Source organism: Stegodyphus dumicola, chromosome 4, assembly GCF_044657685.1.
Source record: "Stegodyphus dumicola isolate Sdum_Otavi_A_Nest chromosome 4, ASM4465768v1".
NCBI classification, from domain to species: Eukaryota; Metazoa; Arthropoda; class Arachnida; order Araneae; family Eresidae; genus Stegodyphus; species Stegodyphus dumicola.
Window position 1 is genome coordinate 1,086,797 of NC_140771.1, and position 20,388 is coordinate 1,107,184.

Sequence of the window (20,388 nt, forward strand, 5' to 3'; positions counted from 1 at the left end):
GATTTATTGTAACCAGCTCATTTCTAGAAAACTTAATAATGTGTAAGAGAATAGAAAATATCACTGGCTGTTCCTTTCGGGAATCGTACTTCCGTCTTTTACAAATGAAGAATATTCTATCCTCTGGCTGCAGAAGTGCAATGAAATTTAGTTTGGTGCAGAAGAAAGAACACATGCTCATAAGTAAATTGCTTTTAAGATAAAAGGTTAAAAACACACACATCCATGCAAGAAAACTGAAGATTTATATCTTTACATAGATATCAACATATATGAAAGATTAAGAGAAAAATGAATAATTCGGTACAGTGTGAGTTTAAGCTCCAGATTAAAAAACATATATTACAGGCAATGTATGAAACGGTATTTTACATATTGCGTGGCGTTTTGAGGCAAAGTATGAAATAGGAGAATGATTATATACTTTATCTAGGCATTGTATACACTGACAAATGCGCTTTAGGCAAAGTATGAATAGGTCATGATAAGTTATTATTTAGAGAATAATGATACTGCCATTAAAAAAAAACTTTTATTCTAAATACGTTAAAATATTTGTGAGATGATCTTCGGACACCATAATAAATGTACTTCGTTATCCGACTGGAAATCAATAAGATCTACCTGATAACGGGAATTAAATTCAGAAAAATCACAGGTTTCACAATAACGCTCTTTTTAATACCTTTTCGTTTTTTCTGGCAGGGCTCACAGATGGATGTACAATTCAATATCATTCCATGCACCATTTTTGTATTTGGTTTAAAGTTCCTTCAACATTGTGTCACGGCCTCCATGCCCAACAGCCAAATGAATTTCATGAAGTACGGGAAATAACTGACGTCTTCTGACAGAACAAATGAGTTTACTTTTGTTTCCCACAAACATCACATCACAGCGATTCAGTAACCAACAGTTCCGTGATCCCTTCTTAGCAGTCATTTTGGCTTTTTACATCACTTTGCCGGTTTGTCCTTTGGTATTTTATAAAATGCTTACGCAGTGTGTGAAATGTTTAATCGTTTCATGCATTGCCGGCCAATTTTCGGCATTCCATAGAATGCTGGATTTCATATTTTTTCGGTAACACATATTTCATACACTTAAAAAAGGATTCCAAAATAATTATATAATTTAGAAAATTATGCCTGTAATTATTATTTGTAACCAACTAATATAATACAAGAAGTTAAATTCAATATGGTGAAGTTTTAAACTTAGTTCAATTTACTTCGAAATCTCTCACACCCACACTTAAAAATGCTTTTGAAAAATGTCGTACAAATAAACTTTAAATTACATAGTATAAATCTGGTTCTAAATTTATTCTTTTTTTTTTTTTTTTTGTCTATAATCTATATTTATAAATTATTCGTTTATCATTAGTCTCATGCCAATACTATTAATCTGCTTCCAGCTTTATGTACTATGATTCTTTTTCGATGTTTTCCAAAGGAGAAAAAAGCATAAAAATATAATATTCAAACCTTCAAAAGCAGCTTTTAGAAACTGTGACTTTAGAAATATGTGGTTTTGGCGGGGCGACAAGGATACACAATTCTATATACGACACTCTTACTTTTAATGCACTTAATAAAATTTCCTTAAACTCAATAGTAGTAATTAATGCAAAATAATGTATTACAAATGTTGTGACGTAATTTTTTTCTTGGAAGCATGTCCGGCTAGCGATAGGGAAGTTACGAGTTCGACTCTAGGGAAGTTAGGAGTACGATTCTATTGAGCATTGCACATAGATGACAATTCCTACTTTGACAATTACTTTATTTGATTACAATAAAGCACTCGAGGGCAATTTGCCTAAAAAGAGGAGTAGATTAGTAAAAGGCTTTCCAAAGGAAATTGGCTCTTATACACGTTACACATGTAGAAAACCACAAAAACACCCACGCACCCAACCCGTTCGCCGGGATTCGAAACTCGGACGAAACTACCAGTGTTCAGCTACTTTATCGCTCGGCCGCTGGTGGGCTTTTACTTCGACATACCTAATGACTCTACAATGCAAGATAAATAACTACTCCGCAATTTATGACACTCAATAAATTTTAATTAATTCCATCACACTTAAAATAAATTTATACGTATTAATACGACTTATTATACGTATTAATACGACGCATTAATACGACTATTACGAAATCGATAATCATCTATCTATACTACAGTCAAAAGTCGTTAATCCGGACGTAATTTATGAAATAAAGAACATTTATGATCTAAAGGGTATCAAAATTTACAAAAAAAAAAAAAGCTTAATATTTGTTTACTTTATTAAACATTTCTTTCAATGTAAGTTGTTTAAGTTGCTTCATTTTATGAGATAATACTTTCTCTTTAATTCTATAAACAGACATAATTTCTTGTTCAGTTACAACGTTCCGCTGTTCAATCGCCGCGTAATTGCTGTGCCGAGAATACCGACTAACTTGTCAATCGAAATTTTTTCGTTTTCACTAACCTCTCTGTCACCTTCTTCATGTCTTTATCCATTTTTTGCAGCAATTCCACTTTTCGTTTGATGGACATCGGAACATACTTTTGTTTCGTAGATCCTTTGGGAGCTCCAGTATCAGAAATTCTATTTGACATAATCGAAAGTTCAAGTTTACTTTTATAAAATTGCTCTTACAGTCTGCAAAAAATAATAAGCCGGAAATATTCGAAGATTAAGGAACAACGTAATCATCAACATTAACTGAAATAGATAATTTTAGCTTATACCGTCCGTTATACACAAAAAGCGCACGCGAAAACGTATTCTGCGCTTGCGCACACACATATGCGCAGTCGTAAAGGTCTTACGCGCACGCGTAAACGCCTATGCGCATGTGTCAACGCGGCGCACGCGCAGAAAGTTTTCAGCTTTGAGGTCCGGATTATAGATCATTCCGGATTATGGGTGTCCGAATTAACGACTTTTGACTGTATTAAAAATCTGTGCGCATCTGTCTGTAACGAAGCTCAGTTTCGAGAGTTCCCTCGGATTCCAAAAATTCGTGGGAAGCCATTTCGACCGTTCTCCTTTTCGTAAGACTTCATTTTCGTAAGACCGAACGAGATATTAATTAAAAACTCTCAGTCTCGCTAGCTGGAGATAAAAATATTTCGTAAAGTGTTGCTACTTCTCGCAACTTCAAATCGTAGTGTTTGTTAATAAAAAATTTACAAGTTTTACAAAATATGAAATAAAAACAGCATTGCCAAACATAAAAAATATTACTATTATAATATAAGGTCACGTTTTGACGTTGAAGAAAGAACACGATTGCGCATGACGTCATTGTATGTCGAAAATTGATCGTTAATGCCAGCATTTTAAATAAATAGCTGCCGTTGGCAACTTTTTTGTTTCAGGTGAAGGTAACTGACACGGTACGTTTTGCAAGGTTAATTTTTTTATGATATTCAGAAAAAGTTAAATGGCATTACATCTAAATCATGAGGTAATATATATTAAACTGATGCGCCAAAAAATTTTGATTCCAGGCTCGGCAACGAAAAAATACTTATAAATTAGTTGTTGCTTGGAAAGAATGAACTGTGATTTCATTTATATTTAAATGTTTTTATACAGTTTCTTTTCAGGTTTTTATAAATTTTCTTTTCAGAACTTATAAATTTTGCTTTGGCCGCTAGTTGTATTTAAATATGCAAAGTTATGTTATGATAATGGATTTTCTTTACCTAACTGAATTTAGCTTCTTGATTTCATGAAACTCCATAATTTGATGAAGATAAAAACAGAAAAGTAAAATAATTTACACAAAAAATACCTGAAACTTTTTCAGATTTATATTACGCCCAAAGGGCTTTTTTTAACGTTTTTTGTGTTATTTTTATTTATTAAATATCATGTTCTTCGTACTTAAACCATAAAAACCACAGCAATATCGCAAAATATTTCTCCGTACACTGCTGCCATTGCTCGCTTCGAAGTCGTTGAGTTTCTTAATCAAAAACTCCTTAATACTTTACAAAATATGAAATATATAATAAAACAAATTCCAAATTTGGGCTTCCAGCTGCGTGGAGACGTAAGTTATTTAAAATGTGACGGCTCTAGGTACCGTCGTTTTATCACAGTGCGAAGAACATATATACGCAGATTCCTCTTTATTGAATTTCTTTAAATATAATACAGGGCGATAATATTTGGTGGCAACAATTTGAAAAGTGAAATGCCTTTTATAGTGAAACGTCGCACAATGCCAAAATGAAATCAATAGCCCTTTTGGGCTAAAAATTATACGAAAATGCAGTTGGTCTACAAAATTACAACTTTAAACTCAGACGCAAAAACGCAACGAGAAGCGAAACTTTTATATTTACAATCGACGCACTTCAATTTAAACCTTGCGTCACCGATGATCTACCGTTCAATGTCGATAAAATGTCAGAAGTCGAAAGGAAAAGTAATTTGGTTTACGACTACACTTCAAAAAGGAAAAATTTATAAATACATATAACACCAGATAAGGTTAAAAGCTAAAAAATTACAATAAACAAAATTTTTTTCCAAAGGTCGTGAATGAGAAATACCCGGCTGTGACATTAACAGCTTAATGCTCTGTCGACAGTGTGTCCTTCTTGAGAACAGGCACATGATGAAATACGTAAAAGCTATCTGTGCAAAAGGAAAAAGTAAGAAATTTATGGCAGAAGTAAAATAGAGAACACAATAGTATTTTCCACTTACATTTTCGCTCAAATACCAAGATGAAATATTTAAACTGATTCTTATATAAAGTATGATAACCAGTACAACCGCAAAACTCATTAAACATATGCAACACAAGTAACTGGAAAACCAATCGGGACATTTGGTCTCGCAAATGAACATTATTACCAAAAACATTAATTATAATATTTTAAAATATTAATTAAATATTAACATATTAATTTAAAATAATAAATAATAAAGTAAAGAAAGAATAAAACTGAAAAAATATTAATTAAAAATTAATCAAATATTTAAAAGTAAATTTAATAAAGAAATGAATAAAAAAATCTGAAAGAGCAAAAGCTTCGTGTCTTTTTTTCACACAATGTTTCGAGAGCAATTAGGTTAAAAATATTTCAAAATAGCATATCTTTACAATTTCCGATAGACAAACGCAGGCGCTGGAGAGGAAAATATTTTATTCAATACAGAGTGTTGCCACTGCTCGCTCTGAATTCATGGAGTTTCTTAATAAAAATTCGTTAAAGTTTAAAAAATATGACATAGATAATAAAACAAATTCGAAATTCAAGGATTCGGGTTTCCAGGTGCCCATTTTCGAGTGAAAGACTACGTTATTCAGAATTCGTTGTTTTTTCGCAGTGCGAGAAAATAAATTCATGTAGATTCTCCATTATTAATTTCTTTATAATTACATAAACCTAAAAGAAATTAAATAAATTCTTTTTTTTTTTTTTTTTTTTTCTCTGGATTTATAAGGCTTCAAAGACCCGGCTCTCTATTTCTGTTCAACTAAATACTATCGAATGAGGATAAAATATAAAATTTGCTCATTTCAAAAACCGAACGATGGCTCTGGCACGAAAAATTCAAAACAATGAAAAACAAGACAGAGCTGCAAGACGCTTAAAAGAAAGTTGGAACATACCCCTTTCAATATCGTATTTCGTTTTACCTAACAGGGCTTTTTTTCTTCTTTTTTTAAAGATTACTTTGGTTTATTTAATTACGGCAAAGCACACGAGGGCTATCTCCTAAGGGGAGAGATGCCTTAGTGAAGGACTTCCTACGGAAAACTGGCCCCTATACACATTCCACATGACATAAGCTACTAAAAACCCATGCAGCCTGCCCGTTCGCTGAGATTCCGATTCCGAACCGAACTACCAGTGTTCAGCGACCGCTGGCGGGCGAATTTTAACTTGATTATATTCTTCTATTTAAAGAGACTTTATATCATAAACCGATCTATATTGGTGCATTAACACCACACAGCAAAAATAATTTTTATTTCCAGGATTCTAAAATATGTCAAAACGTATTCCATACGTATTTTCCTCATAAACCTGAAATAGGGTAGCTGCTAGGGCTCCCCGTTTCTAGAGGACTTTCGAATCAATGAATTTTTAAGCCATCCTTTAAGTTTCGCAAAGAGACAACCATGATTTCACAGGAAGACGAACTGTTTAGTAAAACCATTAAGAATTTCCCCAAGACATGATCCACCCCACCCCTCCCCGCAAAAAAACAACCTATCCTGTGAAAATTATTATACAGATATTAGGTTATTTTGCAGCAGAAATCATGGAAAATGAGCAATGCACTCGCCGGAACTCGAACCTGGATCTCTCCAATACGCGCCGAGTGTGCTAACCGTTACACCAAGAAGGCATGCAGAAAGGAGGAAGAAAATACCCTCTTTTAAAGGGCGACTGGGGATTAGGGAACCCAATCGCCAAATCCTGGTGGTGAAGAATTAGCATCTACCACATTTTAGTTCGGGCGCCATGTAAAGACATTTGGTTATTTTGAAGAAGAAATCATGAAAAATGAGCATTGCCCTTGCCGAAACTCGAACCTAGACCTCTCGAATACGCGCCGAGTGTGTTAAACGACGAAGGTCTGCAGAACGGAGGCAGAAAACACCTTATAATATGATTATTAAAAAAATCTGATGTGTACACCACGACTTCCTTGTACGGAATATTAAATTATACGCATTTTTTTCTTGCATTTCATTTAAACTTATTGGATTGAATTAAACCTACTTCGCCGACAGCGCATAAACCACAACAGAATAAATGCATTCTTTAAAATTCACTTTGTTTACCATAGCAACGCTCTGGCGCTAGGTTTACTTAACAGTATATTTCGTACATATTATAATAACTCAGAATGCACAAAATATATATCATTTAAAGAATTATCTAATCATTGCCACATGTTCTATTCAAATACTATAATAAAGCTAGAACTATGTATAAAAGAAATTAAGCAAACAAAACAAAAAAGAAACATTTTTTCACAGACGATTGAGTATTTCTCATTCAATTAATTCAGTTTTCACTTCGCGACAAGGCAAAAATACATAAAAACTCAAAATATCTGCATTAAAAATTACGAAGTAAATCTTAAACCCTTATTTCCTGGAAAAAATTCCAGAAAGGATTAAGCATGATTTAAATAATAAATGAAGGCGTTATCTTTGTTGTTGCGAAGCTAAGTTTCTCTAGATTGGCAACAAATCCACTATCCTGCTGTTTCAAATGTAAACAAGAGCAATGGCCGCCATCAAAAACATTATTAGGCTTAGCGGCACTTAAACAATTTTAAAACTGTTGATAATTCTAAAAATATTGCATACAGATTTATTAAAGGCATAAAAACCTTAACCCGAAGATAAGAACAACATAATTCAATCATTTTTAAAGCAAAAAAATGTACGATTTACAAACATATAAGAGTAAAGAAACTGAGATCACTGAGCCGGGTAACAGAGTGGATATATATAAAAATATATTTATATACGTTTGGTGCGGCCGATTGCAACCAAAATACGAAGTGCACATCTACATGTTATAGCAGTCCTATATACAAAATTTCAACGTTCTGAGGCTACTCGTTTTTGAGTTATGCGAGATAAGTACGTACACACGCCAGGAAAAATTCTCTTCAAAATTCATTTTAAAGCAGTTTTATAATTTTTTTTGGAGGAAAAGCGTGTTTTATTCTGTCCTTACATACAGATATCACGGAAATACATCGTTAAATTGCATTTGAAAGAGGTCAAAATGGGATATTTTCGTTGAAATATGCTGCCTGAAACTTTTCGCGATTACAATACTTCCTTTCTACTTCGTACAAGGAAGTAAAAAAGGAAATTAGTGTAGATTCTACTTTGGTGTTGATGTTACATGAGAATATTGTTGATGGAAGAACGAACTATAAGGAGAAAGAAAGATAAGATTAAATTATCCTAAAATATAATTAACTTTATTCAACTAAGTATGTATCTCTTTGCAATTTGAGACGAATTTTCTCCTTTTCTTTTGTGTCCCCGTTTCGCTGCCGAACGTGGTCAGTGAATCGTTAACACAGTCGTCATTGCATTCGTGTGGCCATCTGTCTATCTACCTTTCTACGTACACGAAACCCTCGTAAATCACAAACTTTACTTCCACATATCAAACTCGACACAGATGTGCAAACCCATATGGGGAAATTAACCAGATTCCTTTTCTTTTATCTAATTAGGCATGAGTAATTCAGATAACTTCCTCGGTTGCCACTTCCGCAGGTGAGAAAACAACCATTTTAATTTATTTGATAGAGGATTTTAGCTTTAACTTAAAAAATGTGTACTATATCACTGCGATCAACAGTATTATAACTCAGAATTCTCAAAATTTATATCATTTAAAGAATTATCTAATCGTTGCCACGTGTTCTATTCAAATACTATGATAAAGCTAGAACTATGTATAAAAGAAATTAAGCAAACAAAACAAAAAAGAAACAGTTTTTCACAGACGATTCTCATTCAATTAATTCAGTTTTCACTTCGCAACAAGGCAAAAATACATAAAAACTCAAAACATCTGTATTAAAAATTACGAATTATCAGCCAAAAAATAGATCGCTGATTCCCATCGGATGCATATTTTTTTTGTGCACACGCGCTGCAATCGAGTTAGCACACCTTAACACAGAAATGAGATTAATAGATGACTGGAATTTATACATTACTGATTCCGCAGAAGTTTATTAGCCCAAACGGTGTTGGCCCAGGAGGGCTATTAATTTCGTTTTGGCATTTTGCGTCGAAAACTTTAAGAAGTCTGAATCACTTTTCAAATTGTTGCCACCAAATATTATCGCCCTGTCTTATATTTAAAGAAATTAAATAATGAAGAATCTGCATAAATGTATGCATGTTTCTCGCATTGCGATAAAACGCCGGTACCTACAGCCATCCAATTTTCAATAACGTACGTCTCCACACGAATATGGTCATCTGGAAGCCCAAATTTGGAATTTGTTTTATTATCTATTTCATATTTTGTAAAACTTTAACGAATTTTTGATTAAGAAACTCGATGATTTCAAAGCGAACCATACCAACACCATACAGAAAAAAAAAAAAAAAAAAAATATCTCCAGCGCGCGCGAGAATGCGTATCGGAAATTCTAAAGATATGCTCTTTTTAAATTATTTTGGGATAATGCTGTTGAACTGAATTTTACGATTTACGTGCAAAGAACATAAATATATAATCAATAAAGGTAACACACAAAACGTTAAAAACGCCCCTGTGGGCTAATATTAAAGTCTGAAAGACTTCCTTTTTTTTTTTTTTTTTTTTTTTTTTTATGTTTACTTCTCTCGAATAAAATTTTTCCAAATGAGACAGAAGGTGTTTTCCTTATACTTCTTTCTCGCTAGCCTAAACCACACAGCATTCCCAAACCACAAATATTATATCTCAAACTTTACATCTAGAACCTTTAAATGTGACGTAACATGCACTAGCGCTCTGTTTAATCACTCCTTAAGTAATTTTTTGAGAAATTCTGAGTAATTTCTTTCTAAAAATGTGCTTTAAAAGAAAAGGTATTACTTGTTCGAAAAGTTGTAATTAGTTTATTTGGAATACATCAAAACTAAGAAATATTTCATATTTTGCACTTTAATCTCAGGATTCAAAATGGCGTCCGTTTGCATGCAAGGGCTGGGAAAGAGGAAACTGCGCATGTGCAAAATTCCGTACGCGCGGGCTTTAAAAAGATATTGAGAAACGCTCCTTACTTTAAAAATACCCAACACATGTTCTTTAAAAAATCAACTTGGAAATTTTTTTTCTCTTTAATATGTACAACATTAATGTTTTCAAGCAATATTTCTAAACCATAGGAAACATTTTTATTTTCGCTCTTTTCAATCTTCATTATCACATTTAAACATACGTTTGTCATTTCCTTAGCCAATGGAAAAATTCATTCTTCATACAGATATTTTTAACATAAATACACAACTGGGGGGAAAAACGAATTTTTATTAGATATAAGCATTTATTATCCGCTCAATACAATAATTTCTGATAATTAACAGAATAATTTTTATCTTGATTTATTAAATATGTATTTTTATTTAAAATATCATAAAATCTCATAAGCACAATTTATCAAAAACTTTCTTAATTCGAAAATTTTCCCCACACTTTCAATTAAGCGAAGTCTCACTGAATTCCAGCTTAAGAAATAGCAACGAAAGAATCACCATTTTGGCTTTGCAACAAACCAGAAACTCATTCCTACATGAGGGCACACCAGCAGCTACATGTAACGCGTATACGAGCCAGTTTTCTTTAGAAAGCCCTCCACGAAGGCATCCCTCCTCTCAGGCAGATAGACCTAGTGTGCTTTGCCGTAATCTCAATAAACCAAATCATTTCTACAGGGACACTTAATAAAACGAAAATCACTTTTCAAACTGAAGCACTGGCCAATCAGGCAAGACCACTGAATACTGGTAATTCGATTTGTATTCGAATCATGTGAATTGGTGTCTCCATTGGTTTTGTCCGTGTGTAACATAAATACCGACCAATTCCCACGAAAGCACACAAGCAAGCTACTAAATACACTATTTTGAATAACAACAAAATATTCTTAGGTTAATTTGCAAAAAAATACAATGCAAATGCCACCTTTCTAACTCTGAAAATCTGAAAGAGCTACAGTTGAGATAATTAATTAAGAAAATAATCATTTTCAATCCAATCCCAAACAATCTTTTTCCAATAATCCAATCTTTTTTCAAAAGTTTTGCTCATCTTCTTAGTTTAATAGTTGTCTTGAAATTATGCGGAAAATTACTTGCATTATGCTCATTGTATGTTGCATATTAGAGAGAAAACTGCAATATATTATACAGAAAACTGTACGGAGACTTTGAAGACAACCCCCATTCTTTTAAATGTAGTTATTGTGAGGCTTTACCCTTTATGTTAACTTATCTTGGCTACTTGTTTCGCATTAAGTACATTCTTCTAACAGATAAGAAGGGAAGAATTCATATTCAAATTCATGTTTTTGCACAAGCTTTACTGAAATTCATATAGATTTTGGGTAGTCATGCGATCTCTGATAAAAGTTTTGCGCGGAAATACAAATGATAATAAAAGTTACCTTAAAATTGTTTTTTTTTGGGGGGAGGGGGTGTAATTTTTCTTAAACCTCGTAAACTTTAAAATTAAGATCACAATATTTACAAATTTCACGCTCATACCCACAAGAAAAATTTTTAAAAAAAAGGCGCCATTTTTTTTAAACTTCGCGCTTATTTTTGTTTATTTATTCATTTATATTTAATATATTTATTTAGATTTAATACACATGTTACAGATTCATATTTCATTTAACTGTTAACAGCCAATAAAAAATAGATATTTTAAGGTACAACCAATCCTAAGAATATTTTATGTTACAACGGATAATAAGACTGCTGCTGTATTTCGATTATGAATTAAATTACCATTTAGATATTGATCAACAGTACTTTTAATCGAAACACTTTTAATAAAATTTCCTACATTAGTGCACTATTTATTGAACGGCATAGGTCGAAATAAAAATATATCAATAATAATTCAATTCTTGTCCTATGGAAGCTGCAGCTCAATTGTCAGTCGTCCCCTCCCTTCTTGTCCCTTTTCAACTACATTCATACACCGCCTGATTCACTGTTCCATCCCCTCCACCTCCTCCAAAGACCAGGTCACTGAATCTGGCATGAAGCCAGGGCGCTTGTTTTAAACCACCCCAACATTACATCACACGACTTCTTTCGCTTTGCTTTTTCAATCGCATTCCCAGCTTAAAAACCAGTTTTCGTCGTGGCTCGCGAGTTCATTTTTTTTTCCTTCAACCGATCGTTTTCTCTTATTTATTTATTTTGCATTCCCCCCTTCTTAATTCCATCTTATTTTTCACCTTATAATATGCATAAAAGTATGCGAGAATTAGCTTCACTGTTCCAAATTAGGGTCAATACGCGTAAGTAGATTTTAGTAAAAGGTAACATTTTAAATGGAGAAATCGCATTAGATAAACATAAACCAATAAAATTAAAAACTGATAACAATAAAATAAATTGTTTATACTATATTGAATCATCAAGCATATTTATGACGACCATCAACTTACATTCTTCTACGATTATTATAAATTTGTTAGTTTAACTGCACTCGATAAAATTTAGTTTCGAATACTAATACTATGCGAAGTACAGAAACTAAATGAATCAGATACGTAAATACACATTTACATGACTGAATACTATTACCTAAAAATGGCGTAGCCTACGCCATTTTGTTACGGAATTAGAGAACACAAAATGAAAATGAAGCTGAAAGAACACAGAATTACTTATTTGAGCATTTATTATTACCTTTATGTTTGTGAATTTCGTGAATGGTTTCTTCTGATTTGATGTCTTTAATAAACATAACGGTTTTGTTTTTGTTTTTTTCTAGCAAAAACAAAAACAAAACCGTTATGTTTATTAAAGACATCAAATCAGAAGAAACAATTCATTCACGAAATTCACAAACGTTTACTTGAAGACTATTTACGATCATTTACATCTCCTCAGATGAATATATAAAATTTCTAAAAACTTCCATAAAATCATCATATATTCAATAAAGAGGTCTCTAATATATTTTTCTAGTGTACTTTCTCTATGGTGGATCTAAAAAATTACTGTAAAAATGAAACTCTCTTGCTCTGGATAACACACATTCTTCTAACCAAAAACAAAACATCATTCTAAAATTCTGTAAACTAATGGGGAAAAAAATTCGATGTGTTGCCACTGAAACGTAGGTAAAATATAATTAAAATTACAAGATTCTGTTTATACTCTCGGCTCACACATTAGATGGGGTAATGTTGCGAGTTCCAACATTTATAGTATTATCAAGTTTATTTCTATTATTATCACATTATATTATTATCGTATTCTACTTATATTGCTATCAGTTATATGATTGAGTTGTGAAACTAGTTTACTGATTTCTTCATTAAATATGCTGTTATCAGAGAGTGAAAAGGCTAATTAATTATAAACGAAGGTAAAATAATGAATTTTTTGTCAAAACTGTGGAAGTATAAAGTTAATTAATGGTCAACAAAATCCTTTATCACTTGCATTATTTTAAAAAACTTATTTTTAGCCCAAATTACATTTCTTCGATTTCCGGATTTTTTGTTCCACTCAGAGCATAAAATAAACTAATTTTAATAATTACCAATTTAGGAAAGGATATGTAAAAAAATGTTCACATCTCAAATTGAATGATATTTTCAATAAAGAAATCTTCCGTATAAATGGGGGGGGGGCTAATTTATTTACCGGTATTTAAAAGATACGCAAAAATTACTTCGGTTGAAAAGGCATACACACATACTAAACGGTTTGAAAAATAAATTCGGCCACTATTTGATATTTTTTATGATGAAAGAAAATTTAACGTCCGTTTTTAAATATTTCTAACGTAAACGTTAATGTATACGATACAGTAAACTTTTTAATTCGTAGTTTGTTTAAGAAAGAACGATCATATGGAACATTCTTTTTGATATTCAGGAACCCATCGAACCTGAATACGAGGTTGAACTTACAATCGCTATTCAACACAGAACTGTTGCATTTCAAACAGACAAACGGCATTTAGAAATTGTTTAGCGTCACTTACGTATAAAGTGAGATATTATGACATTGCTGTGAAAATTTAACTTATATACCAGGGGGGTGACCAAACTTCATGCTAGTAACAGCCGCATGTTAGAATTCAGGAACGTTCCAGAACCACCAAAAGCCACAAAGGCCTCACTTTAAAATTAGCTAAAAAAAACTTCAAATGAAAAGAAACGTCTGATTCTTAGTAATTATACACTGACAATTTGCCTTACTTTCTCTTGGACACTGTGTAGTTTTAGCTTGCCATATTTAATACATATATTTTATTTGCATAAAAGTCGCCCAACTCGCCTGCGAGAACCGCGCATGGCTCGCTATTGCCACTACTGTTATTATATGGACATTCATTTACATTTTGAAAAACCAATATATATTACTAAAGTAATAAATACTTCCGGTTAAAGAACCCCCTCTTCTCCCCCCCAACAAAGTCGAAACAAGTTAATAAAAACAACGCTAAATAACTTTTAAGAAGAGAAAAGAATTTCAGGAGTGATTACTGACGATTTCCCTCACCACATTTTAAACCCAAAACAATACTAAATTTATTGTGCTTATCCTGTTAAATGCTGCCATTTCACATGCGAACACATAAACCGTGTAAAAAAAGGAAAAGGGCAGGGGAAAGAAAAAAAAAAAGTGGAATAAAGTTAAGAAAAAGACAGGTCAACGATCGAGTATTTTCCTGTGGCCTGTGAATCATAAGTTGGACGCTGAATTCCTTTCTTTTCAGTTTCGGTAATTAGAGCGTGTATCAGAACACTGCACACAGTTACTTTTTTTTCTTTCGCGCTCAATCGTAGAAAACAGATTCAGCACGAAATATGAGCTATTTTGATAGAAGAAAGGCTACTGCTTTAATTTTTATTGATGCACAAATTTTTTCCAAAATTTAAAAGGCTTATGTATCTTAAAACATCCGTGGGAAACAGCTAATAATATTACCAAAAACTACCAATTTCTGTAAACCTAAAAACTACACTTCTCAACAATTTCATCTAAAAAATTAAGCAAATTTGATAAATGGCTATTGACAATAATTTTTATATTAAAACTGAATGTACCTGATATGCAATCCTTCTATATTTAAATAACAAAATGATGATGTTCACTGTTATTTACCAACTGCGCTTAGTTTTAATAACATGATTCGTTTAAGAACAATCAGTAATTTCGTTAGTAATAATTTAACCGCTATTTAACAATTTAGATCTCAAAGTACTGGAATTTGCCAAAGTAACAATTCTAAAAAATTTGGTTTCTAAAATAGCTAAGATATTTTTTTTTTCAAAATATTGGTTACTTTTTATATAAAAATATTCATCAATTAAAAGCTGCGAATAAAACTCACAAACTGCAAAATAGGAATTAATTACTAATTCAGAAGTCAAACAACAAAAATCAGCGTTAATTTACAAAATTGCGGTCATTTGCGGTTTTGCAGCTGAAGATGATGGTTCGGTAAAACCATCGAAACTAGTCCTGTGAAAATTTTGTAAATTAACGCTGTTTTTGTTGTTTTTTGTTTTATTTTTGTTGTTTGACTTCTGAATTAGTATTTATTCGGCGTGTTATTGTGTCTTAATTAGGAATTACTTGTTTCCACGGAGTTTTCAAATTATGCAAAATGATCGTATTTTATTAACAAAGGCATGCATACATACATAATTGAGAAATCAAAATGTTTCAATCTTGAGAATTAGATATTGGAAAAAAAAAAAAAAAAAAAAAAAAGATTATTTAAGATGGAAAGAAAGATTTGGATTGATTTAAAACAGAATACAGACATAAATTTTAAAGACAATTTATTTAAGATTTTAATTAAACTTTTCAAAACTGGATCTATTTCATTAGAAAGTCATTCTACCTTCTTCATGAACAGTCATAATCACACTAAAAAGCATTTGGGTCATACGCATATTTAGCACAGCTAAGCCGCGCTAAAATTCCCAACTCAAGAAAAGATACAAAGAAAAATAAATACAGCAGCAGAAAGCATATACAGACATACAAAAAAAAAAAAAAAAAAAAAAAAACTATTCTCAGTACCTTTACAAACAAAAGGGGCAAAGTGACAACCAAAATCGATAACGTCAATGTTTCTCTATTCCGGCACTAGATGGCAGTACGGGTATCGGATATACACAATCTCCAGTCCGAATACTCGGTTAAGTTACGAACAATTTTTTTTTTCCCTATAAAATGGTAGCAATAAAATGCAATAAAATCGCATAACTTACTCATATTTTTCCATAGTGCAGGAGCATGGATCTGAGAAGCAAAGGCACAAGGAATTGTCCATATCATCTCTGCCACTTTGAAGGCAACCGATCGCCATGAGCTATTAGGGACTGACTGACGACTATGTTAACAGATCTAGCAGCCGCTAGACAAGTTAGCAGTCCGCCAAGCTTGGCTCCTGATCGCTATTTACTGTCAGCTGAGTTGAGCAAACACTTGGCGGGGGTTGCTTTACAAATACGCTTCTCTTTTATGAGTCGGATTATACCGGTGATGAACTAGTTTTCGCCGCAAAGTAAGCGGTTGTTTTCGTTTCTATCGGCGATTCTTCGACAAAGTTCCAAAATAGGTTTATTCTTCATGCTTCATTATGAAAAGGATACTGTTCTCCCATTCTTAACGCCAGCGATAATTCGCATGTTTATGCGCGATGTCATTTACTAGTAGTTACAGTTATCTGCTGCTCTTCATTATTTACATACATATATCATTTTGGAAATACACTAATATGCGCTTTAAGGGACCATACCCAAATTGCAGTAAATAATAAAAAGTAATGCATCTCTTTATTGCTAAATGCACTAAATATTGCTAAATTTCTTGTATCACAAATAAAAGGAATTTCAAAACATTTTATAAAAAAAAATTATTATAACTTTTTAGAATATTTCTTCTGGTAATTTTTAATCCTTTCCAAACCAAACTGATTGACTAGATTTTTTGGCTATATTATTTTTAAAAATGTACACTAAATAACAGACTAAACAATTTTACACTAAGCTAAATTTTATACACCTTATTTATACATATTTTCATAGTGATAATTTTAAAGTTTCTTAATTATTTATTTTTAATTTCTTCAGGTAAACACTTTCTTGATTTTGTTGGTTTTAGTTCAATACTGCATAAAAAAAAATTAGTCAAAGCCAAGTCATTAGTAAAAGCCAAGTTAAGAAAATTATTTCTAAATACTGCCATATTAATCACTGAGCAAATAGAAAAAGTAAATAAATAAAAGTAAAATAAAGAAGAAATTTTTATAAATATTCTGATCTCCTTTCTCTCGCTCAAAGACAATTTTCAAGCCTCCCCTCCCCCCCAAAAAAAAAACTGACGAGGATTTAAATTTAAAATTTCTTCATATTTAAATATAACCCAAATTTATTTCATTTTGTTGTTTTAATGATTTAAACTGCAAAATTAAAAAAAATATCAAAGCAATTCAACTGGTTCTTAATAGCAATTTCAGAATACACTTCACATACTTAAATGGGTAGTTGTCATTCAAATTTAATGTAAATATACACTATTCTGATTAGTCCAAATATGTACATAATATATAGGTAAAAGTATAGTTTAGGATACCCCTTGGCGATTTGTGGCGGTACATGGATACCGATTTTGTACAATTCTTTGACTTGTTATTTTGGCTTGCGAAGCAGCGATTTTTCACCCAAAAATCGCCGCTACACAAAGCCAAAATAACAAGACAAACAATTGCACAAACTTGGTATCCATGTACACATCGACTTATTTTCACTTAAAAAAAAAAATCCCTGAATTGCACAAAAATGGCATTGTGCACTCCTTTGGCTTTATCCATGTACACATCGACCTATTTTCACTTAAAAAAAAAAATCCCCAAATTGCACAAAAATGGCACTGCGCACTCTTTTAACTTTATCCATGTACACGTCAATCTATTTTCACTTAAGAAAAAATCCCAGAATTCCACAAACTTGCATTTCGCACTCCCTTTACTTTATCCATGTACACATCGATATATTTTCACTTAAAACGTCAAAAGAGCACCAAATTCTACACTATAGGCAAACAAAAAATACATAATCTCAATAAAATACATTTTAAACCAAACAATAAAATAACATAGAAAAGGAAAAACATGTTAACCAAAAACAAATATTCACTTACCATGATTTTCGAGTTCGCTTCATATACCCAGAGCCACATAAAAATCAAAATATCAATCATACTCAAATGACTTTTTTCAAACCAGGTACTCTTTCTGATCGAACGCTTCACATAGTGACCATCTGAACCTTTCTTCCTACAAACCCATTCAAATCCATCTAAACGGTTTTTACGTTCGACCAGACGCATATCCTTCCTACATACAGGACACTTATAATGGCTACTAAGTAAACTTTCATTTACACACCAGTCAGTTAAAGCTCTTTTCCCCTTTCACCCCAAATCGTACAGAAACTTCAAATTAATCTTACTACATTCGGCCATTCTACCGTCTAAAGAATCAAACCAACACACACCACAAAATTGCTTACAAAGCATCCCATGATTCAAAATTTCCCAGAATCATGCACCCGATTATGTCATAATAGGGTTTCCATAACACTCAACTACTCAGGTTACCATAAATGAAACAACAACTTGGCGATAAATCAAACAACAACTTCGCCATAATACAAGGGGTACCTTAAAGTCTACTTTACCCTAATATATATATACACACACACACATACATATGCACATACATACATTCATACATTTCCGGTCCCGATAACAGAGCAGTGCCCATATAATGAAGCCTAAAAGGCAAAATTATTCAAAACAAGTATCCTGAGGTATATTTGGTGTTGGTGTATTTAATTATGGCAAAGCACACTAGGGCCTAAGGGACGGGATGCCTTCGTGGAGGTCTTTCTAAGGGAAACTGGCTCGTATACACGTTACACATGGAGAAAATCACGAAAACGTCCATGCTGCCAGCCCGTTCGCGGGATTCAAATTATCTTTTTTGTTACGTATACTAAAGCTAAGTAATTAACCGTGAAATACTACTCGTTCAACTCTGGTTGCTTTTACCATACAGCAGCGCCAGCGCTCGGTTTTTCGCAGCCTGGTTCAATCGTTTCGATTCCTAGACACTGCCGCCCAGTAACCCCTAAATTAAAAAAATTGTGCCACCTGGTGCAACTGCACCTGTTGCACATAAAATTCTTTGGTCTTTAAATTATTACTTCAACAAATTAACACTCTCTACATATTCTGAAATTATTATTAAAAGTATTATTTAGTGATCCATACAAACAAGAGTCATTATGCAAGGACATTTTCGTTTAATTTTATGTTTCATTAATAAAATGACTGCTTATGATGAAGCGAACTGCATTTAAGGAGGTGGAGAGCCGCATGCAGCCCTCAAATTCTGCTGGAGCAAATTTTGATGGATTATAAAATTTCTGACCACACCGCCACAAATTATGACCGAAACTTGCCAATACCTCGGATTTTCACTTTCTTTGTTTAATTGCTTGTGGCAATGCATTACATGCTTAAAGGGTGGATGCCTTGGTGGAGGACCTTTCAAGGGAAACTGCCTTTTATCCACGTTACATAACGAGAAAAGTGAAAAAACGCCTATGCAGATATCACACTTGAGAGAAACTTAACGTCCTAATAAGAACGACAAAATTGCGAGGTCTTGGCTAAATGGGAAGTGTATACGTACTTGCAACCTGCTTCATTTTCCCTTCCATGTGGGAGGAAAACATTTTGGCTCAAAGTACACTATTTTCTCTTTCGTCTAATCTTCCACCAACCAAAAAGGTACCAAATGAAATATTCAAAGCTAGACCGAGTTCCCCCTCACCCCACCAAACCAGGCACAAGGTTTCAACCACCACACTCGCATTTGCTACCTGCCAGTCATTGCCAATGATTTGCTACCTGCCAGTCGGCCGAGGTCATTACCCAGAAAACCCAGGGCGCTACCCCCAGACCCCACTAGGTTCATGATTTTTATACCTCCATGGGCAAGGCTGCCTAGGTAGATCTTGGGCAGTAGCTTCGCAGAATTTTCTACGTCGACCTCTGTGGTGGTGCAGTTAGGTACAGTAAATATGCAGACGCAACAGAGAGACCGAAATGACAAGGCATTTAGAAAAGTGGTGTCGCTTGAAGGTGCGAGATGTGATTTGTTGTCGCAATCAAATAACTGCAACATGGCCGAATGTTACTGTGCCACTCTGAAAGCTAAGGATTTTGTCGTCCAGTCCAATCTTTGTAGGTCCTAAATTTTGCCACTCACTGTCTCATTAAATTCTAAACATTTTACCTGTTGTTCAGTGTCTCTCCTACACACTAAAAACCTTACCATTCTTAAATTTTGCGACTTTGCGCTTCCTTAATTTAAAAATTTTACCGCCTGGTGCACTGGCATGAAACTGTTTAGAAATCAAATTTTTTTTCTGCCATTAAATTGTCGTCAGTTCTACCAGCTTAATTTTGAGAGTTAATGCCCCATGCTTTAAAATTTCAAAGTTATATTTGTGCATGAAAGTTAAATTAAATCAGAAATTAAAATTTTCTCCTGCCATTAAGTTGTCATCAGTACTACCAGCTTAATTTTAAAAGTTAA

At 33.0% G+C, this 20,388-nt stretch overlaps 1 protein-coding gene across 10 annotated transcripts in view; it reads right to left on the bottom strand.

Moving 5' to 3' along the window:
• LOC118202925 (zinc finger MIZ domain-containing protein 1-like) overlaps window positions 1-20,388 on the bottom strand; it is a 1,176,934-nt gene that overhangs the window by 61,820 nt on the left and 1,094,726 nt on the right. The window contains exon 1 of one of the 10 annotated variants that reach the window (XM_085814454.1): window positions 15,989-16,145. The exons of 8 other annotated variants lie outside the window; for them this stretch is intronic. In XM_085814454.1, coding sequence (XP_085670580.1) covers window positions 15,989-16,086 — 98 coding nt within the window. In that variant the 5' untranslated portion in view covers window positions 16,087-16,145. Of the gene's footprint in view, window positions 1-15,988; window positions 16,146-20,388 lie in introns of those variants that run through there. One more of the 10 variants, XM_085814456.1, reaches the window with a different exon arrangement.